Source organism: Tigriopus californicus, chromosome 4, assembly GCF_007210705.1.
Source record: "Tigriopus californicus strain San Diego chromosome 4, Tcal_SD_v2.1, whole genome shotgun sequence".
Taxonomy (NCBI): Eukaryota; Metazoa; Arthropoda; class Copepoda; order Harpacticoida; family Harpacticidae; genus Tigriopus; species Tigriopus californicus.
The window spans coordinates 1,258,104-1,282,895 of record NC_081443.1 but is presented as its reverse complement, the minus strand read 5'-3'; the positions used below and the strand labels follow the sequence as shown (position 1 = coordinate 1,282,895).

Genomic DNA, 24,792 nt, shown 5'->3' with positions numbered 1-24,792 from the left:
GAAACGTTCAACACCCCGTCAGCCAAGGTGCGTCTTTCTTTTTGAAGGTTGGTGTTTTTGTTTGTGGGATAAAATGGACAAGTCTTGGATGCCAAGAAAGGTAGTCCCGCGTGGGATGGATGTTTCTCTTGGCTGATGGCTTGATCCTCTGATCATATTGATCCAAACTTAACCGAACTGGTTGAACACGTCTCCGATTTGCTCGAAGAAGCCTTGAAGGCCGTAGCTGCAAAGGGTTTTGTAGCACACATCTTGAGCCTCGTTGTACATGCGACCGGTGAAGGAGTTGGGATCCGCGAACATCTCAGGCATGTTTCGGCCCAAAAGACCTTGTTGAACATGAACATGTTCGAACCCACGGGCATCAACATGGACCTCCTCGCCATGGTTCCACAGAAGCTTGTTAACCAAAGCAATGAACGCGGCCTTGTCGGGATTGTCCACGGCACTCAGATCAGAGTCATAAGATAAGCTTCGGCCTTCCTCGACAACATACTCTTGATTTTTGACAGGCTCGGCAGCCTCGGCAGCGGGGTCGTAAACCGGTTGAGGGGATTTCTCATCCAAACCCAAACCACCCACATGGAAGGCCATGGACGATGAGAAGGCCAAACAAAGGACAATCAGACTTGAGGACAAACGCACCATTTTGAGATGTACTTAAATTTGAAGTTGCAAAGCGAAGTGGTCACTACGAGAGGATTGAGATGACTGAGGAAAGAAAGTGAAAACTCCCCTAGTTATACTAAAATTTCCCGTTGGTTTGAGAGTGTGCGTGCGCACCAAGATTCGATGCACACACGTTACAGAGGTAGCCCAAGCGTATACCGTATAATAGACGTGTAGTGCTAGAAGGCGGCACCTTGGTACAGTGGAATACTGTGTAGTAGAAATGAAGCGGAATAGTACGGTAAATTCGTATCCTTGTCGCTACATACAGTACACTGAAGTGGTGGCGGTGCAAATGAAAGTAAGCTGAGGCAATTCCGAAAGTCAATCCATCTCATAATTGTCTCTAACCATGGATGATCCAACACAAAATGGTAGAAACTATCACTTCAAGCAGATCATGATTCCTTTACTTTTTTTGCAACGAGAATCATTATCCCTTTCGGTGTGAAATGTGGCCTGCCTGCATGTCGCCTTTTTTAAGCTTTAGATTAATCTGGTGACATGCTAGCTGGATGACTGGCAATATGAAGTGCCCTTTTCATCCATCTCATTATCACTCTCCATAGCTTCTTAACACCATTTCAGGGAATTGTAGAGATGACGCAAGGAGGCCCTTGCGAAATTTAGTCCGATGCGAATCTATTCCAAAGTTCTACCGCCGTTTTCTCTCTACTTATAGGAGGAGTACGTCCAAGAAGGCATTCAATGGACTCCCATTGAGTATTTCAACAATGCCATCGTTTGTCAATTGATCGAGGAGAAACGTCCTCCGGGTGTGATGGCTGTCCTCGATGACGTGTGCAGCTCCCAACATGGCGTCAATGAGGGGGCGGATACCAACCTCAAGTCCAAACTCATGGAGAACTGCCGAAAAAACCAACACTTTCAGGATAATGCCCAAGGCTTTGCCATTCACCATTACGCAGGTTTGATATCATACGAATATGTAATGAAAACTCGATCTTATCGATCAGGCTCATGCAAATCGGAGAAAAGAGCAGAATTGGAGTTGATAATGGTATTCGTGCTCTTGAGTTCTTTTGCTGGATAGATGGATAAGGTTTACTTCTAGAGCCTTTACACGGTGTTCTGTATAATATGTGTGATTTGGATGAAAAGCATCCTAAGTGCAAAAAGACGCTTGTCCGTTTCATTAGCAACAAATATTGCAGCTTTAGAATAGAGCCACTTTGATAGTTTACGTACATGTAACTGATTTATTATGGTGAATTCACGGACGAAAGCGGTTTCAGCTTAAGCAGTTTCCCCTCGAGAAAAATTCAAGTAAATTGTAAGCAAAATATAATCTATTTTGCTGAAAACGAATGGATCTTCACAGATCTTCCTAATGTTAATTCCCACGGGTGTATTCTTGATTTCCCAACTGTAAATCGGTTGACGAACATAGGTCTTGAAGAAGATTGTCATCATTTTGGATCATTCTGTAAAACCTGAGCCTTATGTCGTACTAATTCTTTCTATCAGCTATCCAGAGAGCATTCACACAAGCTCATAATTCTAAATTGAACAGGCATTCTAACTTTCGTATTAATTCAAGTCGTTGAATTAAGGATTACATGAGCTACATGTACACTCTGGCAAGCTAACCTGCAACAAATACATTCAAAAGCCGCTTTCAAATTCGATTATTTCACATTCACAATTCTGACGTCACGAAAAAGTTTGAAGAAACTGATCTTAAGATATTCTAAGTGTTATATTTTGTACTTACAAGGCATGTCCCTTGGTTATTGAGGACTTCAGCTAGAACAATAAGATTCATATCAAATGGTAAGACATATGACTCGTGAATATGTATATCAAATTATCTATTTTCGACGAGGGTTTTTGAATATATAACTAAAGTTATCACATCATATCGAAGTCCTTCACTTTTTGAAGATGTTATAACAACAGTGACGCAGATTATTTCAATCTGCTCAGCACTCATTGAGAACTGTGGGCCAAGGATCAAGGATCTGCATAGCTCTTGAGGGCCTCCAAGATGTTCTAACCTTCAGTAGTGGTAACTAGTTCCTGGAGTGTTCAAGATCAGAAGTCGGGGAGATGTTGATTTTAGTGAAGCAGGGAAGCCAAAAACTGCTTGACTTAGGGAAGCTTGGAATAACCAGAGCATTAGTAACGAAATTACAAGTAACGAAATTAGAGTGATTCGTTCCTTTCTCGAAAAAAGAAGTGCGATTGCATTACATTTTAAATTTGTGTAATTTTAACGACCCAAAATCAACAAGAATTTCTCGTTACTCGTTCCTTTTTTAGCTTCCAGAACGGCCTTTAATTTTTCGTTTATCTCGTGACAGCTGAAGAACTTGAATTGCATTTTTTACTAATTCCATCTAGCATATTTTGATCAAAGAAAGTCAGAGTTGAAAATTGTTTTTTCTCTTAACCGCTCTGAAGGTGTTATTGGTTTTGAATCTTGTTGCATTTGCTGCTTTAGTGTTTACATCTTCTCAATCAAATTCCGTTGAACTCAAGCACGAAAAATATCTCCTTGGCTTGAATATGAGGCTTCAAATTTTCAAATTACATTTTTTTTCTAGTAATGATTGTGCAATGAATTACTATTTTTAACTAATGCAACGTAACTGTAATGCCCTGGGAATAATTTATCAATGATAGATGTGAAACAACTTGGAGACCCTGACGTAACAATATCCATAACACCTGGCACATAGGATGACATGAAACGATAGTTTCAATGATAACCTGTTTTCACATTTTCACGAATAATCTATCTATTCACCTGCCAAGACTTATTGCATGATACGTACTAGGAGTGGTAAGTTACAACGTGGAAGGATTCTGCGAAAGAAACAAGGATGTATTCAATGTGGACCTGATCGAATTGATGCAAAGCTCGAGATGCCTTTTTATCAAGAACCTGTTCCCCGATGTGGTCGATCGATCCTCGAAAAAGCGCCCCATAACTGCAGGGGCCAAAATTAAGTCGCAAGTAATATGAAGACGCGTGAAGCTCCCTTAAACCTTTTTTTGTAATTTAAAATTATCTTCTTCTAGGCCAACGATTTGGTGAAGTCTCTTATGCTCTGCACACCTCATTACATTCGATGTATCAAGCCCAACGAGACCAAAAAGCCCCTAGATTGGGAAGGTGTGCGGGTAGCTCATCAAGTGGAGTATCTCGGTTTAAAAGAAAACATTCGTGTGCGAAGGGCTGGATTCGCTTATCGTCGACCATTTGAGAAGTTTCTGCACAGGTTTACCGTGAATACAAATTAATATAATTTTGATTAAGATTTTGTATTAAAATAACCTAAGATTTGAAAGATTTTGCTCAAAGTAACTCACTTTTTCAACCCTACTTCAGTACGGGATTACACAAAACAAAAAATAGCAATATGGATTCTGAATCTCAGTGCATGAACCACTGTTTGAGTATGGTTAGGACCATATTGATTTTAAGGAAACAGACTTTTGTACTAACAGAGGAAACATGATGTAGTGATTATCGCAACGTCCTAGAGGAGGAGAGGTCACTGGTTCGATTCTCGTCACCGACCTATCTTAAAAGGATTTTTAAAGTCCTAATCACACCCTTGAACAGAGAACCATTCTGATACGGGCTTAGAGACTGCCTATTTGCAACAATTGGACGATGTGGCCCTTGCACTAACCAATTTCCAAAAAAGCAAGTGGTTTTCAAGGGACTTATTTTTCAAAAGTCAGCAACACCAAATTTGGTTTATGGAAGTAAAAATTCCAGGCACTAGTGAACAGAGAGCAACAAAAGAAAGAGTCAAATGGTTTGGTTTCATTTATTTACTTGTTTTCAAGCTGATTCCCGTTGAACATAAGATGAATACTCTCAAAAACTAATATTTTTACAAAAAAGAAAAATGTTTCATTTTGATGCGTTCCACAGATATGCCATCCTCACGAAAGATACGTGGAACAAGTGGAGTGGATCTCCACAAAATGGAGTGCTCCATATTATGAAATCCGCCAAGATCCGCCAAGATGAATTCCAAATGGGTCAAACCAAAGTCTTTGTTAAGGCACCCGAATCGGTGGGTACCCCACCCTGCTCCCAATTGAATACATTTTTATCTACTTCTCTGTTCGTTCATGTCATTATTTATCTTTTAATGTTAGTTATTCTTGCTGGAAGAGAGCCGGGAAAAGCAGTTTGACCATTTCGCTCGGATTATTCAAAAGGCCTTTCAACGTTACTTTAATCGACAAAAGTTCTTCCGAGAAAAGGAGCAAGCAGCAGGTGAATCATTGTGGATTAAAATAAAATGTATTTTTATTGACTTTCGTATTCGCTCATGACAATGGTTTCGATTTCATTCACAGAATTCTCTTATAAGAAGAAGCAGAGACGAGCTCACTCCCTGAATCGAAATTTCTTTGCCGACTACATTGGCCTGGAAGACAAACCTAGTCTGAAGTCATTGGTTGGGAAACGTGAAAAAGTGGAATTCGCTCAGACTGTCAACCGATATGACAAGAAATTGAAGGTAAGTTACCACAGACAAGCTCTCAAAATCACAGCCCTCATGAGCTTAAATGAAATTGTTCTTCAATTGGGTTTCGGTGAGTTTTCTCAAGGCCTCTTTATCAGCGTTCTGGCCTTTGTCAATGAGTGCGTTGTAATAGCACTTGGCTCTCTCGGCCGCCAAATGGGCGTAGTAAGTTGGGGCTGGATAGCTCACGCTTCTCTCGCATCTCGAGTAGAGATGGCATAGATAAAAGGTCAACTGTTGGAGGCTATCCGAGCTCATGTTCAAATCATCCCATAACTTGTGGTAGCTAGTGGGCTTGGTGGTCCCCTATAAAAAAAACAAAACAGAAAATACGATTGATTGAAGCCCGGTTATGAAGAAATTATAAAAGTAGTTCACTCACCTGAATGCCTTCATGAGAGGCCAGGAAAAAGTTGTGCTCCGTTGGGTGAGTGATTTCTTGGTCCACAACAGTGCCGGGCATTACATTCTTGCTTCTTAGCAAAGTGTCCTTGGGGTTTTCGGGAAACATTCGTGTCTTGTGGCGCTTCTGGGCGACAATGAAGACAATATGAGGTTTGTAGTCAGCCTCGAGAGAGGTGCAAGCTCGTCGAATGGCGGACAGCTCCTTATTCAAGACATCATCAAACTGCCCTTCAGACACTCCGTCACGGTAGTAAACAATCGTAAAAGGCTTGTACCTCTTTCCAGAAGAGTTAAAAAACTTAAGCAAGAGACTCTTGACCATTCTTTCTGTTTCTTCAATGACTTCCACCACCTGACCACGGCGTTGAAGACTAAGCTCCAGGTTGTAAATTGCTGCTTTCGGGTCTTGAGAGCCCACAATGGCGGCAATCGAAGGCGTGTCATTCATCTTATCTGGTGAGGGATGAGTCACATCACCTCCCATGATCATGCATGGCTTGTTCATCCAAGGTGGGATCGCCTTTTTGTCCAGAGACAAATTGGTGCCGCCTAATTTGGAGTTTATTTTCAAGCAGATGTTGTGCAGAGTGGTAGGTTTGGCTTGTTCGACATTCTTCGTCAGCACAAACTGGGTCGGAATATTGAGTACCATATCCCCGTAATGTTTGATGATGCTATACTCATTGGTTCCTCGGGCAGAAATTATCACCATGATTAGCTCAGGCTTCTTCCCTTTCGCCTTTTCCACGGTATCGACCAGAGCCTTAAATTCGCTCTCCATTTTTTCCGGTGTGGGGAATCGATCGTTACTGGCAAAGTTGCGATACTCGGGATAGTCAATATTTAGCCCTCGTTTTTGGCCCTCAGAATAAAGAACTTCCACAAATTGCGACAAGGCCTGTCTAGTCAACCTTGGGTTCATATTGAGAACACCCCAATTGGTGAGAGAAACGCTAGTAAGGAAGTTATACTTGCCATCCCATTTTCCCAATGCAGGTTTGACTGTCATGTCTCCCGATGCAGACTTGTACAGCAATCCCGGAGGGTCAAGAATTCTAGCTGGAATCACAGACATCTGTTTGGAGACCTCTACCTCAAACGCTTTAGCATAAGGGTCCTGGGAGAAATGGTTGCTCAGTTTGGTCAAGGACTCGTTAATCTTCTTTTGTCGGATATCCGGAGCGACTGCGGTGTGACGAATCATGGAGGCCGTTTCCACGTCGCTCAGTTTCTTGGCCATGGGGCACACTTGCTTCTTGATTTCAGTGAGTTCCATGGGAAGGTAAATGGACCCATTAGGATTGCCCACGTGCAAAGTGGGCAAGCCGGGGTAGTTGAGCTTCCACTTATACTCGGTGGCAAAAAAGAACTCAATGGACATCTTTTTGCCGTCCTTGTCAATCACGTTCGGTTTGTTGGCGGCAGGGCCAAACTTGTTGACTTTGTAATCACGCTTGGCCTTGTCAGGCCGGTGAAAGCGCACTTTCAAATTCTTAATCTCGGATTCGGCATCCATTTTCATGTACTTGTCCTTGAAGTCCTCCAAGTCTCGGGGTTGTCGCATGTTCCTCTTTTGGTATTTTCGCATACCATTCAGGGACTTCAGAATGAATTCTAAGGTGTCGGTCTGTTCGTAGCCCGGCTTGTTCACCATGTCCACATTCAGGAAGAACTTCCAAGCCGGTCGAAAGGTGGGAAACACGCCCGTCCAGAGCACCTTGCCCCCGCCAATCTCGGCCACTCGACCGGGACTTTCCTCATTGAGGATGCTTCGCCCCACGGTCATCTTGGTGAGTTGGGGTAGGTGGCTCAAAATGATATTGACCACATTGATGGCATCTTGAGGGCGGTCCAACGTCGTGCCATGGCGGATGTAATCTTGGAGCACGCCACTAATGTCCACCTTCTCCAATTGCTTAAGTCTGATCTTGAGCTCGATCGTGTCCGGTAAATCAGCCACCCGTGGCACGGTGACCAAGCCCTCAAAGATTTTGGACGGGCCAAAGGGCAACACGTGGGTGCTGTAGGCTTGCTTGAACCCATCGTAAGCCACGCCAAACGGCTTGGGAAACATTTGGCCGTATTTCTTTTTGAAGGCATCCAAAGCGCGGAAGCACAAGTCTCGGTCGCCTTTGCGTGCTTCCTGCCCCTTCCACACCTCGCTCGTGATGGTCACGTCGTAATGGTGCACGTGTTTCAAGTTGATTCTCATCTCAAAATGGTTGACCCGCACCCGCACTTTCTTCCCCAGTGTGCCCAGATGCTTTCTCTTCTCCTCTAAGCTAGTGTAATGCGGCACGCGCCAGGCCGTATTGTCCCGACCTGAAGCCGTGCTCGGATTCATCTGGATTTGAATTGGCGCTTGGGACGGGGGGGCTGTGGGTGGGCGGGTCTCGGCCAAGGATAAATCTGCCATAGCCTGCTGGGCGACGGGTTCGGGTCGGACAGTGGGAGTACGGGGTGGGCGCGAAGGTGGGGGCGGGCCGCCCTTGGCCGGGTCGGTAGTCGAGGGCGGGCCCTTGTTCCGGTTGTTACGCTTTCGGTCGCCTCCCATGTCGCGTTGACGCAGTAGTACTCAAGTTGGGATCGAAAGGCCCCCAGGACACTGATGATCAGTTTGGGTGCGCTCACTATCGGCTTTCAGTGCTTCCTTCCTTCCTTCCTTCCTTCCTTTCTTCCTTCGTTCGTTCGTTCTACAGGTCTTCTGAGTGAATAACAAGGGAGGATTGAACATTCGGAAATGAGTGTCATTACTAATGACTCATTGAGGAGGACCGGGAGGCCGTCCGGGCCGTCCAGAGAGGGCCTAGCTAGCCATCAGAGCCGCCATATTAGAGGCTGGGTTAAGCCAATGTGGTCTTTTAAAGTCTTCGTTACATTTGGGGATTTGAATTGGCAGGAGCCATTGCATGCTCAAAATTCTTTGAAAGAATGGACCTATATGTGGGAGATAAAAGCATTTCTTCGGTATAGGTCATGACCCAAATCATTGAAGAACTAAAAGGAATCAAGCCTTCGAACCTAGAGAATTGCTCTGAAAGATTGGGCTCATCTTTTTGCCTTCTCAGATCTTTTTGGCTCGTTTATTATCTACGTATCTGGCGACACTAACCTCGATCAGTTTACGTCTCGACGGGTCTCGACGGGTCTCGACTTTAGACTTCAAAATACGTCAGAAATTTCAGGGAGGTCAATGTCACAGATTGTTTCTATGGTCAGATTTCAGGATCATCACTTATATACTTCAGAGAGGCAGTTCAAACTGTGGGTGGTGTCGATATATTCTGGTCAAGAAAAGAGCCAATTGCATCGTTTTATGTAATTTGTTGGTGCAGAGCGGGTTGGTTAAACCAATAATTGCATTACTGTCGGAGTGACTTCTTAATCAAGCATTATGGCATATGTTTAAAGCGAACGCTTCATGGCAGATTCCGACAAAAATTGATTTGAGTTTCGCAAACCTCTACCGATACATTTTTCACATCCAACGAAAATCGTGAAGTATGACGAAATGTGGGTAATTTACCTAGTCTTTCCTCTCTTTGGTGATGGACAGTGCTGCCGTTTAGGAAGAACCTAAGGTCATTATAGTAGCCTCCATTTGCGAGTAGAAAACAATATCTTGTTGATATAGGGACCTTTAAGCTGATGTCAAACTCAACCTTCTGAGAAAAATGGTCACGAAACCTCCATTTTGATTCGTTCTTTGGGCGGTCACTTGTCACATCTCATTTCCTAATACAATAGCTTAATAATCAAATCGACGGAGATTCTTGGGACAGTCGTCTTCCATCTTGACTGGAATCTTTAGGTTAATACTTATTGTCAACCAATTATTAATCAGACTCGAATCTTGTTAGTTTATGTAAATAATTGAGCAAGCTGAACCGTTATGTCATTATGTTGCAAAAGGTTTTGCGGTGAAGTCGAATATCTTGAAATGCTGAATTTGTTTCTTTACACCTTTCCACATGAATACAAGCAGATGAGCACATTGCAGGCAGAAATCGATTCCAGAAAATTTGAATTAAATGGTGAGAACGATAAAATAACTCTGACTAGAATGAGAGATATCACACTAATTATGACTAGAATTGTATTGTTGAACTACTCAAACATCGAATTGATGATAACAGAAGGGGTTTAATAATGGAACTAATAATTTGGGAACCATGCTGGGAAAAAAGTTTTTTAAACGCACTCACTGTTCAAGAATGTTTCAAGCACAATAGATTTACCATACAAGCAGAACGCATAAAAAGAATGTAACTGTGCACGAGATTTGACATTTCATTCCAAAAAGGCCCATTTTCTAATTTGCGCGTCTTCATCTAATCTGATCTTTCACGAGCTAAGAAAAGTGATTGCAAAGATTGGTGATCCCAAAGAAGTGATATTGTTAACAGTCTTAAGCACACCTTCAACATAAGAGGGAAGTCCAAGAAAGTACGTCTCTCTTTTAATGTTTGAAGAAGTGAAGATATTCTGCCCGGATAAGAATTGTGCCACCACTTAGAGATTCTTCTGCACTTTGTCTATACGGCCATATCCCTGGTTAGGAGGGGTTCCATACTTGAGCTTAGTCTACATGAAAAAAGTGAAGAGGAGAATCAAATCAACAGCCAGTACATAAACAGTTGGGTAGAGAGCAAGCGATGAAAATCTTGCATGTGCAGAAGATTGGGTGGGGGTCAGATTGAACAGATCCTGTTTCAGCTCCCGCCGTTGATGACATTTGGACCGGAGCCGGAAAAACGTGCGTGACCGCCAATATTCCGAGGGATGTCAGGCCAAGGACAGTAGGGCGTGTTAGTACGTCCTTGACCGAAGGACAACTTGTGTCCGGACATCACCTCCGAAAAGGTCAGGTTCGCCAACACTGGGCACACTAACCTGTTCAGCCCGATATTTGGCTGTAAAAATACTTCTCATGCATTTTTGGCATTTTGGGGGAACGCACAGAAATCGTTTGAGGAAATTGTTGTGAAGGTGGCATCGGCGGATTTGAGGGCGGATTGAGCGGAACGGCAGTAAGAGAGAAAAATGGGTTGAGGTAGGTCCGGAAGAGTCGAAGAACTATGGAGAGGGAAGACCCTTGATTGGAAGTCGATTGGAAATAAGTTTTTCGGATCCTATGCCTAGCCTATTTGACTATGATGATTTGAGATGGTTGGTGGAGGAAAGTTGGGTTGAAGGTGCTTGAGGAGAGACTCCACAAAGATTGGACAATTTTAGAGAGGAGAGAGAGTACATAACCTCGAGGTGGTAGAGCGGGCTGGTCTGGAAATCAATTGGAATTTGGGAAGAGAGGATCCCTATCCTCGGCCAATCCGGAAAAGCGGACGGCTAAAAGGGTGGGTGAACATCATCTTTAAGAAGAGTTGGCCACTGCAATGGGCCTCTGAATAAAATTTGCCCGAGTCTACTGATTGTAAGGACTCCCGTGGATGCCGATTCATCCATCCTTCCAGAATTCGTTGAACATGATTGATGTATAATGGCAGAACAGCTTCAATCCATAGAATTCCATTGTGGATTATTCTTTTTGGAGTTTTGATCATTGATGGCCCAAACAACATCTAAACAGTAAGGACTACCTGGCTGGGCTGGCGACATTGTTCGTTGGAAATTTGGAGGAAATGAATGCTACATGTGTTCTAAAGTTCCCAAGTACGCTGGAAAAGTGACCACCCAAGAGATTTGTTTACCTTTGCTTTGAAGATGACGTCATCAGTCAGCTGCTAGCTAAAGGTACCTTTACCATCCTGATGGATTTTTTAAATGGTACAATGCCTAAAATGTCAAACTCAAAGCATACGCATGGAGGCACTATCCAATATGAGAGAAGTTTATTCTTAAATATCAAAACGCTAAATTTTTAAAAAATAAGCAATCTTTGCTTTCAGTTTAAATTTTATTGGTGATGTTCCAATTTTGGAAAGCAGCAGACCCAATAAAACATCTCATATGTACCCAAAATGATGTAATAATGTATCCATGTAGTAGTGCCATAGTCTTCTTCTTGGTTGAAAATGAGGAAAAACTGGTATTTTAACAAAAATGTTCCGAAACAGTATATTTTAAACTTCCAAATCCCCCCTCTTCAATAATCATTGTGTAAAAAGAGCTGAAAGAAACCTTTGGTTTCCATTGTTGTAAGGTTTGAACATCATGATGTTATCAGGTTTTTAAAGTCGAAAGTCTCTTAAAAGCGCAAGGAAATAGCTATGAGGAGTTTTGTCCCAACTTTGTCCCCATCTGCCCCGAGTTGAGAATTAGGGGTAAACGATACGAAAAGCTGATGCTCCATTAAAGTGTCAGAATATAGGCAAGGGTCAGGGACATTCAAACAGATACTTTTACACGTCCATGGCGCAGGACACATCATTTCCATCATGATTTTAAGCTAGAATTTTGAGACAAAATGCATATATTATATTATCTTCAGTATATTACTCAATACCAATCCATGTGCAGAGAAAGAAATTGCGTCTCATCTCGTTCTAGGGCATTAAACGGCCAAAAGAAGATCTCATCCTTAATGACGTGGGATCTTTCTCGTTGGACGCGAATTGGAAAAGAAAGGCCCCAACAAAGGTCAAGAAGTGGAAACAGTTAGTCGCGATGATATAGCTTCGCACAAACTGAGTTCATGTGTCCTTGTCCACTAGACAAGACGACTTTGTGATCCTGCACGTTAGTAACAGCTACTGCGGTTTTACAAATCCCCTTCAAAACCGAATTCATCTCCGTATTGAGGCGTGTGGTTCAAAATCGGGTTCAACGAGATGTGCGAGTTGTTTTCGCTGATCGGTAATGTACTTCATCTCTGTGAGTAATTGCACCATCACTCTCAATGCAAAGGCATGCGTTTCTTGCTTAGCGTGGAATTACGTCCGATAAATCTCGGATTGGTTCGGGAAGAAGCGTGATCTCTTCGAGAACGGATCTTCCAACCAAAGAACAAGTGAGCGCACCTGGTTTACTGAAAGGTGAACTTCGAGTGCTGTAAAGGGGATGAGCTATCTGATCTCTTGATACAGCAGCACCAAACCCTCGACCATAACAATGCTCCTATCCTGAATGAAGCTTCTTTATCAATTTAGAACTTGCCTTGGATCCAATGTCATGAAGTCGCTTCAACAATAGGCCATGATTTACTTTATCAAAGGCCTGGCTAAACCAAGATAGACAAAATTAAATGACTCGCTGCCTTTTCCAGTACTCAATGACCTGCCTCTAAATGCTCAATTCGTTGGGTAACCATGCTAAAATGTGCTCGGAAACCGTGCTGGTAAGAGGCGGACTACATTGACTTCAAGAATCTCAACAAGTTTGACTCACATGATCCTTCTCAAAAAACCAACCCTAGGCCATACTTCTTCCGATGTAAGAGAAAAATCGAAGGGCCCTAATTCTGATCCTGATGGCCGAAAAGAGCTGCGTCACAAGTGAGCTAATAATACAGTTTCGTCCACTACCCCCCCTTCATTAAAAAAAACAATCTCTTGGAAAACACTGGGGTGATACCATTTCAGAACCGATCTCTTGCTTTCAGTTTAAATTTTATGGTGATGTTCCAATTTTGGAAAGCAGCAGACCCAATAAAACATCTTTGACCCAATATGAAAATGTTATTTATCCATGTAGGTGCCATAGTGTTCTTCTTGGTTGAAAATGAGGAAAAAAACTGGTATTTAAACAAAATGTCCCGAAACAGTATATTTTAAACTTTCCAATCCCCCCTCTAATCATTGGTTAAAAAGACTGAAAGCGAAACCTTTGGTTCATTGTTGTAAAGGTTTGACACATCATGTGTATCAGGTTTTTAAAGTCGAAGATCTCTTAAAAGCGCAAGGAAATAGCTATTGAGGAGTTTGTCCCAACTTTGTCCCCATCTGCCCCGGGATTGAATTAGGGGGTAAACGATACGAAAAGCTGATGCTCCATTAAAGTGTCAGAATATAGGCAAGGGTCAGGGACATTCAAACAGATACTTTTACACGTCCATGGCGCAGGACACATCATTCCATCATGATTTTAAGCTAGAATTTTGAGACAAAATGCAAATTTATTGATATTCTCAGTATTACTCAATACCAATCCATGTGCAGAGAAAGAAATTGCGTCTCATCTCGTTCTAGGGCATTAAAACGGCCAAAAGAGATCTCATCCTTAATGGACGTGGGATCTTTCTCGTTGGACGCGAATTGGAAAAGAAAGGCCCCAACAAAGGTCAAGAAGTGGAAACAGTTAGTCGGATGATAGCCTTCGACCAACTGAGTCATGTGTCCTTGTCCACTAGACAAGACGACTTTGTGATCCTGCACGTTGTTAACAGCTACGACTCGGTTTTACAAATCCCCTTCAAAACCGAATTCATCTCCGTATTGAGGCGTGTGGTTCAAAATCGGGTTCAACGAGATGTGCGAGTGGTTTTCGCTGATCGGTAATGTACTTCATCTCTGTGAGTAATTGCACCATCACTCTCAATGCAAAGGCATGCGTTTCTTGCTTAGCGTGGAATTTACGTCCGATAAATCTCGGATTGGTTCGGGGAAGAAGCGTTTGATCTTCTTCGAGAACGGATCTTCCAACCAAGAACAAGTGAGTGCACCTGGTTTACTGAAAGGTGAACTTCGAGTGGCTGTAAAGGATGGTCTTCCAAACACATCCAGTAAGCATATCGATATGAATGTCAAGTGGAAAAAGTCGACTAACAAGATATACCATTTCAGAACCGATTCAAGCGGTCATCAGACTCCGAGCTCAAGTCAGAGTCGCCCCGAAAATGGGTCTTCAGAGTCTGGTTACTCCCCCAACTGGGCAACAACCAACCAATCCAAGGAGAGTAACTCCATCACAACAGTCTCAAGTGATTAGAGATGCTCCAGTGGTCCCACCTCCGTCCCACCCTGCTCCTGCGTTCCAGCCCAGATTTAGGCCTTCAGTTAAGTTACAATCAACGGAACGTCCCACGGATCTTCTGGCACAATTAAAGCGGTCTCAAAGCAGCGCATCCCAGATCAAACGCCAGGAGAGTTCTAAACCGTTCCCCGATCAGAACATGAATTACCTTCAAACTCCAGAGGGTGGCCAAGCTTTGAGATTGAGAGACAGTATCAAAGGTGAGACAAGGGATCAAATCATACATAAATTCATATTGTAAGCCAAGTACGCGGGTAAAACTTCCAAAACAAAAGCATCAGAGACAAAAATTTCACTTCAATGTAAGTACTACATTTCCTTAAAAAAAAACGAGTCAAGTTGGTCTTTTGGTTGAAGGATATGAGGGGTAGGGGTTCATTGCAGTCTCTTAAGATGAAATGGGCCTTTAGTTCGATTCTCTGCCGAGACCTTTCTCGAAAGAAAACTTTTAGACGCCAAATAAGTAACCAGATTCATTTACGAAGAATACATCTAGCGATGATTTGTTTACTTTTGACAACGCTTTACATATCAGGGTAAAAAAAGTTTGAGGTTAATTTGCCCTTGTCATTCCAACAAACATAGGACAAAGACCTCTACCGGCTGGTGGTCGGCCAAAACCAAAGTTGAAACAAATCAATGCCAGGCCCAAAGTTCGAGCCTTGTACGAGTATAAAGCTCAGGATGTGGATGAAATTGATATCTCGATTGGAGAAGAGTTTGATTTAGTCGAAGAAGGTGAGCTCCTTTGGGGTCAGAGCTTTGATCTCTTGTTGACTTAGGCGTGGGTTATACATCTTTTGTTGCTTGTTCCAGATGAATCCGGTTGGTGGAGGGGCATCAATAACATGGGTCAAGAAGGTTTCTTTCCGGGAACTTACGTAACTAGAGTTTAAAATAGCAATCTAATGTGTGTTGCATTGATTTCTAATTTTCGAGATAATTCGAATCATGAATGAATGAATATCTGCTGATAAAATATGAAATACAATCCTTAATGTGCCAGTATAGGTTTCAAAATAAGTTAAGGTTGGGAATTCAAAAATAATCTTTTTGTGCAGGCTACGCAAAGCCAATATGAATGCCCAAGGTCTAAAGAAATGCATTTTGGTTCTCTAGGACAATTCGCCACAACGGCAATTTGAGGCATTAAAACTGGGGGCTGTAAAAAAACAAACAAAAATGTCGAGACATGGCGAAGTGGGTAGGGCCGTTTCTCTAGCATAATAAAGGTCGCCGGGTTGATTCTCCTCCCCAATTTTTGTCAAGGAAACCTTTAGGCGTTATCCACAACCTCAGGCTGAGAACCAATCTGATACCGGTTATAACAAACACTCATCGACATTTGAAGTTGAATGATGTGATGGCTGGCTTCGTTGGCAGCGCGGGGTTTACCCTCCGACCCTAGCACCCCAAACCGAAAATTATCTTTTTAGCACGTTTGACTACTATAGCTGTGTTGTAGCATTTATATTGAACAGTTAAACATCTTGGTCGGAGAAAAACATTTCTTTCATCGACACTCAACATCCAAAAGGTTATCGTGGAATAAGATATCTGCCTTAACCAGTCTTTCTTTGTGTCCACTTTTCCTTCGTACCAAATTCTTTGTATCGAGTCTACGTGGTAGATTTCTATACCTGCACACATCAATTTGTCTATCAGTTTTCAGGATATTCCTTCTTTTTGATCGACTTTCGTTTTGTTTTTGTTCAAGTATGTAAGTGCCTTCCTCGATGTATGTATGTAAGTTAACACTGTATTACGCGCATTCTTGGCCATGCTCGTTTGGCCATGCCAATGCCAATGCATAATTGGAAAGCGATTTATTTTCCAAATTTGAACCAGTTCAACAGTATGAATCTTCCGTGGAAAACATGCCTCACGCCTTTTGGAAATTTGATACTTGAGAGGCTAAAGGCATACTCAAAAAGTCAAAATCAATATATTCAGGGTAGGGATTTCGAATCCGGACAAAGTTAAAATATCATAAATCAGGTTTCGGTGCAAATTCAATTTTGCTTTTTGAAAAATCAAACGTTCGCTGATATTTGAAACTGTCTTTGAAAGCGTGTCAAAATGACAATCTTCGACATTATTTGATTAAATATTTTAAGTATTTTCCAAATACCTGACGACCTTCAAAAAACTTAAGGAGTATGGGTTTCAAATGTACATGTATTACATGCACGATTGAGCGGATCTTTTGTGCTTGCCGAAGGGTCAAGTAAGGAAAAGACTGCCATTCGTGTATATGCCATGTGACAGGAATGAGCGAGTCTTTTCTTAGCATCGTCCCGACAGGTCATGGAGCCACCCAAGGCACTACCGAGAACCAATCGGAATGTGTTGAAGATGATGAATTTAGGACGAATGGTCCTGTTGCTCCAGAGGACATACCCACTTCCTCAGACAAGACTAATTCGGAAAATGTTCCAAAGCAGACGAGCCCAAACCGCTTCGCCATGCCTGTTTCGAAATACTCCACTATGAGGCAATTAATGCCTGGAGCTGAAGAGGTTTTCGAGGAATTACAAAGGAAACTGATGCTTGGAACCCACTTAAAATGACAACATTCAATGAGGACGTCTTTAATGGAAAATATAGAGTTCCTTAAAAGGCCAGAGGGTGGCATAGCCCTCAAAACCAGGGATGAAATCGACGGGGAGGGGTGATGGAAGGGTCTGGTATCTGGAGTAGATATCTTTAATTGAGAGCTGGGCTTAGCCTCGCATGACATCGCTAAATATTTGCTGATAAAGTATGCTCTGAAATATTCGACATGGTGCAATAACTGCAAGCAACCTATTGCAAGATTGGGGGATGGATTTAGTGTCCAGTTTCTCTTGAAGAAGCTTTCATTTTGCACAGAGAAAGGTTAGCTAGGGCATAAGCTTCTCGGCAGGGCATTAGTCCCAATTCAATAGTTTCATCTGATTTCCCCTCGAGCTGAACTACCAAAGAGAATAAAATGGAGAACTACCTTTGCCAGAGCTCTGGTGAGCGTCTCAAACCAAAGTTGTTAAACCCTTATTTTATCTGTATGAAGCTCAGGGTGGGGGTGAAATCAACTTCGGAATTGGAACTCGCGAAAAAATGGTGAGTTTGAATTTAGTTCAATCCAAGTACCACACTCAGGCTTGCTTGCTCTTTTCAGACAATCCGGATGGTTGACAGGCATTGACAGCGAGGGCCAGTAGGGCCATTTTCCCGGGAATTTAGTTACCATGATTTCGTAGATGTGACTAGGGTTTGAAGTAACGCCGTTACAGTAAGATTACCGTTACTTTCTTCTCTACTTAACGAGCGAATCTTTTTTTTAAAATCCCTCTCAAATGCAATGGCTTGCTTGCCATTGATGGGATGACATAAATAATCTCAGGATTCATTTGTTTCACGCCATATTTACTAAACGTTAAAAAATTGCATAAGCGTTTTTTCGCAGTTTTAGATCCTCTTCTTTCTGCATAAGTAATGGGTAACGGTAACGCCTCACTTTTTCTAAAAAGTAACAGTAACGGTATCGCGTTACTTTTTTTTCGGTAACAATTCAAGCCCTGGATGTGACATCTCAATATAGAATACATTTATTACTAATGATGGAGATAATTTGATCGAACGAGCCATTGTGAACAGGATAATCATTCATTCATTGGATTGGTGATTAACGCCTGGTGGGCTGTCTAAATTTTGGAAAAATACAAAACAACAAAGATTGGAGAGACCAGACTGGTCCTTCTGGTCTTACTGGATTGCCCAGTACATAACAAGGAACAAAGCTTTTGAAGGAGGTTGATGATACGGAGGGGAGGGAAGGGAAGGGGATAGGGGGTAGGTAGAACTTGATTTCTTTTCTTTTCTAACCCTGACTTCACGGGCGTCAGGAGGGGTCTAAGGAGGGTCATCTTATTGTGCCATTCCAGCTTGTGCCTCACTTTGAGCAGGGGTGGAGGGTACTTTATGCCGCTTGACGGGCCTCTCCTTCCGGGGATGAGTTGAGCCCCCACGACCTCCCATACCACCGCCTCTGGGCATTCGCGGACCCTGCCCTGAGTAATGGTTTGACTTGAATGGCGGTCGCTTGAGTTGGCGAAAGGCTGGCTTGGCCGTCTCGCCATTTGCCATCTGAAAGTGCGATTTCATGAGCTCCACCAGCTTGTCAATATCACTCTCGGAGGCCTTTTCGATGCGGTTTTGCAACACACTCTTGGCCTCGTCCTTTTGTTCATGATAAACTCGGGTTAGCTCGTCAATGTCCACGCCCGCATCAGCGACCAAGGACCGTAAGGTCATGGCTTTTTCTTTCAAACTCCGTCGTTGCTTCAATTGAGACTCAAAGATAGGGCGTAGCTTGGCCAATGTATCCAGTTTGGCTTTGAGCAACACCAGGTCCTCCTCCTCCGAATCAACAGTCACAGCCACTTGACTCACTTGGTGGCGCGCAAGTGGCTCATTCGACTGATTTGAAGCAACCTGATTCAGAATGCGGAAGAGCACTTGACACCGATCTGAGGCTGAGTTAGTATTGGGATTAGTATCATTGAGCACAGTTTTACAGAGCGAGCGTAAACTATAAGAAGTAATCTTATCCTTGTCACCAAAGGCCTTGACGACGTGACTGCCATTAGCAAAGCCTTTCACCACGGCTTTAAATGATTCAGTGAGCTTGTACTTGGACAAGGCCTCCAAGAGTAATGGAACCAGTACTTTTCGAGCGGGTTCGTGGCACACCAACAACACACCCTCACTCTGACAGGCTGCTTGAGCTTGAGTCAACCACTGGATGAAATCCTGAAGCGCAAACACTTCCGACTTGGTCTTGAGAATGTCACCGGACTCCACATGCTGCAGGACCCGATATCGACCCAGATTAACCACCCGGATCCCAGATGACCGCCGAGCCCCCGGATTCAGATTCTTATATGGCATCACATATTGCGAGAAGCTCACCGTCGAGCATGAACCCGGAGCTTCCTCACCCTCTTGAGCCGGACCCTGATAAAATCCTCCTATTTGACAGATCTCATCAATCAGACGACGGCCCGTAGTATCCATATCCCAAGACACCACCGTGTATTTGCCTGCGGGTACCAGTGTGCCGGTGGGCACCAGCCCACAGGACTCTTCCCCTGAGCCCGAGGGCGTGGGTGAGGGTGTAGATGCAGCCGTAGGACTCATGATGGGCACAAACCAATGCAATACCTCTCACTCAGTCAGTCAATGGAGTGCCGATTTGATGGGGTGGAGGCCCGAATCACCTTCAATGGCGAACCAATGGAAAATGGCAGATGAAACTCAATGAGCCGACTTGCGTCGAGAACACTGCCAGCTCGAGATCCGGTTTGACCGCAGGGATGATCGAGATCAGTGAGGATTTGGCGGTGGGGACTCCCTGGTCCGTCTTTCTCTTTCACGCCTGCTCAAGCAACTGAGTCAGTTGGACGGCCGATCATATGAGAAGGAAAAGTGCTGTCAGTCCATCCAGAAGGTGTGCGGAGAAAAGCGCACAACAATTGCCCAAAAGCGCGACATTATTTAAAAATGACGCTTAAATATAAATTTTATGATTTGTAAGCTAATTTTACAGTGAAATGCGTTATGGAAGCCTGTTTTGACTTGCTGTGTCTGGTTTTCAACTCTAATTTCTCGCTTATTAGTTATCACCACTACAATAATAAACTTCATTTATAACATTCAGATGATCAGATGATCACTTGACCTTTTTTGTCACTTTTTTCATAGTTCGTAAAAGTTTAGTAAGATGAGTTGCATATTTCAATAAAGGATGTGAGAAGCGCCGGGTTTTAAAGAAATAACCCAGGCTCATAATTTCAGGACACAAGACTGAGAAAAAAGCGCAAACTTCATTTACAAGCGCCAAATATAGAATCACTGAGTGCCTTGTTGGAGATTTCCACTCATCATCAGGGTGAGTAATTGTCTTCAGAGGAGGGATTATCTTGAGTACAATTCATTTGGCGATGAAATACTACAATAAGCAGCCTGATTTTCATGATTAACAAAATTGAGGTTTTTAAGCGATGTAAAAGTGAAATCATGTCTCCTGGTTTCTGTTATGTTATTCGTGAGAAATCAATGAGAGTGAAGAACATTCCGTGAATTTTAGTCACCTTGAAACAATACACTCATGCTCGAAATCCGGCTTAAAGTGACTGAAATTGGAAGCATTATATTTTGATACGGACAAACTCTTCAACCTTGGGCAGTAATTCAGAGCAACATTGGCTTTTGGTGTGACCACGGTATAGATTAAGCTTTAATACACTCTAAGATATTCAAGAGTAGAATATTCATTATTTCGGAAAAATCCTAAGGCGGACCAAACCTAATATACTGTTTGCCATTTAAAAAAAGTCACTCCAAGCCTACAACTTTAGTATGCACAAATGGGAAGGTTGAAAATGCCCAAGTGCGTTTCACCGCACAATAAATGTAAAGGAATATTTTTTCCGCACAGACTTGAAAGTTTATCGAGCTTGAACTCCAACCATTGCGTCACCCTCCCATCTTTTCCTGTATAAGCCATCCCCGCCTTGAACAGGCTAGCCATGGGACAGCCAAGTGTCGTAGTTTTATAGGTAATCCACCCATCGATTCATTAATTACAAATTTACTTCCTAAACATTCCCATGTCGAAGTTTGTAATACCCGGCTGTCCATCTTTGAGAGACGTTACAGATGACCTTGAACGAGACAATTGCCAAAGAATCACCGTGGCCAGTTTTCCAAGCTCATGTTTCAATCTTGGTAAGGTCAGTTTCAAAGTTGAGTTGATTTTCGAATGAGCTAACCAGCCTCAACTTGGCTCATACTTCATCATAATAATATTGCTGATGAAAGCGATTCCAAACCAACCAAACCAGACTCTTTTTCAGAAGAAAAAGTTACCAAGACAGAAAACAAGAAAACACTGACTCATTTATTTTTTCCAATTTAGCATCACTGCCAAAATCCATCATAAACAAAAACGCAGCTGATTGTTTGATTGTTCTCTGGGTTTCCTAGAAGAAGGATTGTCCCCACGATCTCTTTTCGATTTTGACCTCCTCATTCGTGTTTCATCATGACCACAGCGGCCAGACCAACCTTCAACACGGCCCGGGGCGGATCCGGAGCCCGGGAGCGTGATTTGTCCGCCATGACCAAGCAATACTCCTCTCGGGACATGTAAGTAGTGCCCCTATTGTTGCCCATGTTATTCCCTCCTGAAGATTCTCATATTACTTCCACCAGGCCATCGCATACCTCGCTCAAGCATCGTGATCGTGGGCAGAGCTCCACCGACGATTTGAGTGGTCGGGATTTCCGTCGAGAATTGGAAGATCGAGAGCGTTTGGCCAAACGCGAAGGCCGGGAAGGTCGGGAAGATCGAACCCGGAGTGCACCCAAGGCCCTCGAGGCCTCGAGCTCAGGGTAACAAGATTGAAGCGTTTGTTATACGAGAAAGCCGAGGGAACGTTGTTAACTTAGTTTATTTTCTATGGAACAGGTCCAAGAAGCCGCGTTTGGACCCGCAAAATATTGATGCCGATGATCCCTTGGAGGATTCCGATTCAGATGATTCGGATTCGGATGATGATACAGCCCTGTTGATGGCCGAGTTGAACAAGATCCGACAGGAGAAAGCTGAAGAACAGCAAGAACAGGTCAGTTAATTTTGCTCTTTCCGAGACCTTGATTCGTTCATTAAACTCATCCTAAGCAATTTCATGAAAGCTCAGTAAAAGTATTGGATGCATAGCTCGATAATCACAGACCACAGTATCAACTAAAATGGCGAATAGCATGAAGGAATTGCGGGAAATTATAAATGCATAAAGATCCATCATTTTCTTCATGCAATATTCTTTTAATTCTTTGAAGGTGTATCAGTTGGCAGTCATTTGACTCGACTATCGTATCAACAAAACTGCATCATGGCAAAAAATGACTTTGAATAACAGAAAAGTTTTATTTCATTGGTAAATTGTGATGCAAAATGTAAGAAATGCGAGCCAAGAACATTCATCGTTATAGATGAATACCTTCCTTTTGGACTTCTTTACCGCCACTGGGAATGGAAGATCAAGACGAAACAAGTATTCCTTTTACTTAACTGAAAAGGATAACTTATATTTTAGCATGTCTTCAAAATACAAGAAATGCAGTAGAAAAAATAACGTAATTTTCACGAAACAAAACCCAAGTCGACTTTAAAGGGAGCATGATTTTTGACCTAAAACCAATGTCACGGTGACAATTAAGCTTGTATTGCTATGAACATTAACTTTTATAAGTCTGCAAAGCAAAATCAAACCTACCCTTAGAGGTTTTTCAATCTAAAACTACGTTTAAAAACATTTTTTATTTAAGGCCATATTTCGATATTTCTTTTTGTCACAAATTCAAGAAAGTGAGTTCAAGAAATTCATATCGTTCTTATTAAAAGAGTCACTTTGCTGCAACTTAGTTTTAAAATCATCTGTTCAAAAGTTACATCGTTAAAATCGTACGCACATGACCAAGGGTGGGCAGAAAATTCGAATCCTACCGGTATGTAGTAATTAATATATGACTTCTGAGTCTCTTTGGACTTCCCTAATCAAAACTTTGGGCCCAAATTTTGTCAAGTTTGTTTATTTGGCCATCTCTTTGGTTTGTGTGATGCATTCAATTTGGATTCAGTAAACGGTTCGGGAAATAAATAAATTTTCACGTACGTCTTTAGCCCATCTTTGAAGGCGTCCGTGCCTATGGCAAGGTAAATCTAGAAAAAAAAAGATGCTGGGCGCAAATTTAACCGAAAATCGAGTCCAATGAACGTGTTTCTCTCTTAAATTGAATTAGTCTTCTTTTCTATGCTCCCGCTTCATTCATTCTACTGGTTATAGAATATCATGCTCTCTGCTTTAACCAGGGCTTATATGCAAGGAGGCTTAGATGTACTGGCAAGAACTGTCCAGAGGCTTCAAATAACAGTCAGATTCATCGGGGTCGTATAGATAAGCTTGTATGAGCTCTTTTTTTTTCGGTTCACTCGGGCAAATTTGAATGTGTTTTGTAACTGGCACACAGTCGCGGCTCCAGGATCTTCTTATTCAAATGTTTAGATTGGGACATGTACTGTATATGTCTGCTCTCCCCCATTTTTTTTGTGATAATTCATTCATCGCTCATTGAGCCCTATAATTTCTTACGTATGAACGTATTGGAATAACATGTGCACAAGTGCCTCCAAATTTGATCAAATCGGGCATATTTTTAAGCTTGAGCTAAATATTTTCAGGAAGAAGAGCGCCGAGTTGAGGACGAACAGATTCGAATGGAAAACATTCTGACCGGAAATCCGCTTTTAAAAGAGCGCTACACGGACTCGACGGGAAAATCCGATTTGAGGGTCAAACGTCGATGGGATGACGATGTGGTATTCAAGAATTGCTCTAGAGCTGAGCCAGACAAACAAGAGAAGAACTTTATTAACGACGCCATTCGTAGTACATTCCATCGGAAATTCATGGACAAATACATCAAGTAGAGGGTGGTGCTCGTCCTCGCCACTCCTATTTCACCGATTTTGGAGGAGATCCGTGTACATGATTTTTCAAATGTCTTTGTGATGTAATAAATGAGGATAATGTCAACAGTCTCTATTTCCATGGTGAGGATCAGAAGTGTGCGCATCTGGACGTACTCAATCATTCGCATCCAAAGCTGTTTTCCGAGAATTCAGTCAACTGAGGAAAAATCCAAATTTCATAGGATGACTCACTTCCTCGCCATGCCTTCAAATCTAAATGTTTCGATTGTAACCATAGCCAGTCAAGGAAATTGCATCGGGAGCTTCTAGGATTCTTGTCATTCGATCCTATCAAAAGATGACGTGGTCTGAAAGCGTAAACACTGAGCGCTGGCAAATCCACTTTTTATCTAGTCAGCGACTTTGGCACCGAATGCCAATGCCAAAGTGCTCTTTGCACTCACGCTGGCCTGACTAAACAAGGTTTTCATTTAAATATAAGGTCGCGGTAACTCTCTGCATGCCCCTGGACAAAGCAAGAACCACTGCAATAGTGGTTTGAGAGACAGAGAAACAAAAAGGGAAACTGGTCTATGCCTGGTTCCGGCACAGATGATTGTCTTCTTGTACCGCAAACAATACGTGGAACATCATTTTTACTTGATTAGAGAGCAAAAAATCGCACAACGCGTAAAATTCATGGTAACCGAGTGGTCTATTGTACCCAATAGGGGCACGACACGGTTTCCCTGAGGGCGT

General features: G+C 42.7%; 4 protein-coding genes across 5 annotated transcripts in view; 2 read left to right on the top strand and 2 right to left on the bottom strand.

The window, feature by feature from the left end:
* Positions 1 to 15,524, top strand: part of LOC131879296 (unconventional myosin-If-like) — a 40,827-nt gene extending 25,303 nt beyond the window's left edge. For both annotated transcript variants that reach the window (XM_059225571.1, XM_059225572.1), the window contains exons 9-19: positions 1,352 to 1,598; positions 3,471 to 3,649; positions 3,715 to 3,914; positions 4,580 to 4,724; positions 4,810 to 4,930; positions 5,014 to 5,177; positions 13,733 to 14,037; positions 14,108 to 14,265; positions 14,327 to 14,716; positions 15,102 to 15,254; positions 15,333 to 15,524. In XM_059225571.1, the coding sequence (XP_059081554.1) occupies positions 1,352 to 1,598; positions 3,471 to 3,649; positions 3,715 to 3,914; positions 4,580 to 4,724; positions 4,810 to 4,930; positions 5,014 to 5,177; positions 13,733 to 14,037; positions 14,108 to 14,265; positions 14,327 to 14,716; positions 15,102 to 15,254; positions 15,333 to 15,412 (2,142 nt within the window). In that variant the 3' untranslated portion in view covers positions 15,413 to 15,524. The remainder of the gene's footprint in view (positions 1 to 1,351; positions 1,599 to 3,470; positions 3,650 to 3,714; positions 3,915 to 4,579; positions 4,725 to 4,809; positions 4,931 to 5,013; positions 5,178 to 13,732; positions 14,038 to 14,107; positions 14,266 to 14,326; positions 14,717 to 15,101; positions 15,255 to 15,332) is intronic.
* LOC131879297 (protein argonaute-2-like) lies at positions 4,938 to 8,296 on the bottom strand. Its single transcript, XM_059225573.1, has 2 exons — positions 5,566 to 8,296; positions 4,938 to 5,489 (listed from the first exon to the last, which is right to left on the bottom strand). The coding sequence occupies exons 1-2, from the start codon at positions 8,140 to 8,142 to the stop codon at positions 5,223 to 5,225; spliced, it is 2,844 nt and encodes a 947-aa protein (XP_059081556.1). The 5' UTR covers positions 8,143 to 8,296; the 3' UTR covers positions 4,938 to 5,222.
* A 2,556-nt stretch (positions 15,525 to 18,080) lies between the features above and the next one.
* LOC131879300 (maternal protein exuperantia-like) lies at positions 18,081 to 19,947 on the bottom strand. The gene has a single exon (XM_059225578.1). The coding sequence runs from the start codon at positions 19,692 to 19,694 to the stop codon at positions 18,423 to 18,425; it is 1,272 nt and encodes a 423-aa protein (XP_059081561.1). The 5' UTR covers positions 19,695 to 19,947; the 3' UTR covers positions 18,081 to 18,422.
* A 1,552-nt stretch (positions 19,948 to 21,499) lies between these two features.
* Positions 21,500 to 24,157, top strand: LOC131879301 (protein CWC15 homolog). Its single transcript, XM_059225579.1, has 4 exons — positions 21,500 to 21,704; positions 21,771 to 21,950; positions 22,027 to 22,183; positions 23,803 to 24,157. The coding sequence occupies exons 1-4, from the start codon at positions 21,601 to 21,603 to the stop codon at positions 24,049 to 24,051; spliced, it is 690 nt and encodes a 229-aa protein (XP_059081562.1). The 5' UTR covers positions 21,500 to 21,600; the 3' UTR covers positions 24,052 to 24,157.
* The last annotated feature ends 635 nt before the right edge of the window (positions 24,158 to 24,792 follow it).

Bases quoted from the DNA above. Each gene is read 5' to 3' on its own strand.
- LOC131879300 (XM_059225578.1), bottom strand. From the start codon at position 19,694: ATGAGTCCTACGGCTGCATCTACACCCTCACCCACGCCCTCGGGCTCA.
- LOC131879297 (XM_059225573.1), bottom strand. From the start codon at position 8,142: ATGGGAGGCGACCGAAAGCGTAACAACCGGAACAAGGGCCCGCCCTCG. The intron at 5,490-5,565 runs GTGAGTGAACTA...TTTTTTTTATAG, and splicing joins CCTCTCATGAAGGCATTCAG to GGGACCACCAAGCCCACTAG.
- LOC131879301 (XM_059225579.1), top strand. From the start codon at position 21,601: ATGACCACAGCGGCCAGACCAACCTTCAACACGGCCCGGGGCGGATCC. The intron at 21,705-21,770 runs GTAAGTAGTGCC...TACTTCCACCAG, and splicing joins CAATACTCCTCTCGGGACAT to GCCATCGCATACCTCGCTCA. The intron at 21,951-22,026 runs GTAACAAGATTG...TCTATGGAACAG, and splicing joins CTCGAGGCCTCGAGCTCAGG to GTCCAAGAAGCCGCGTTTGG.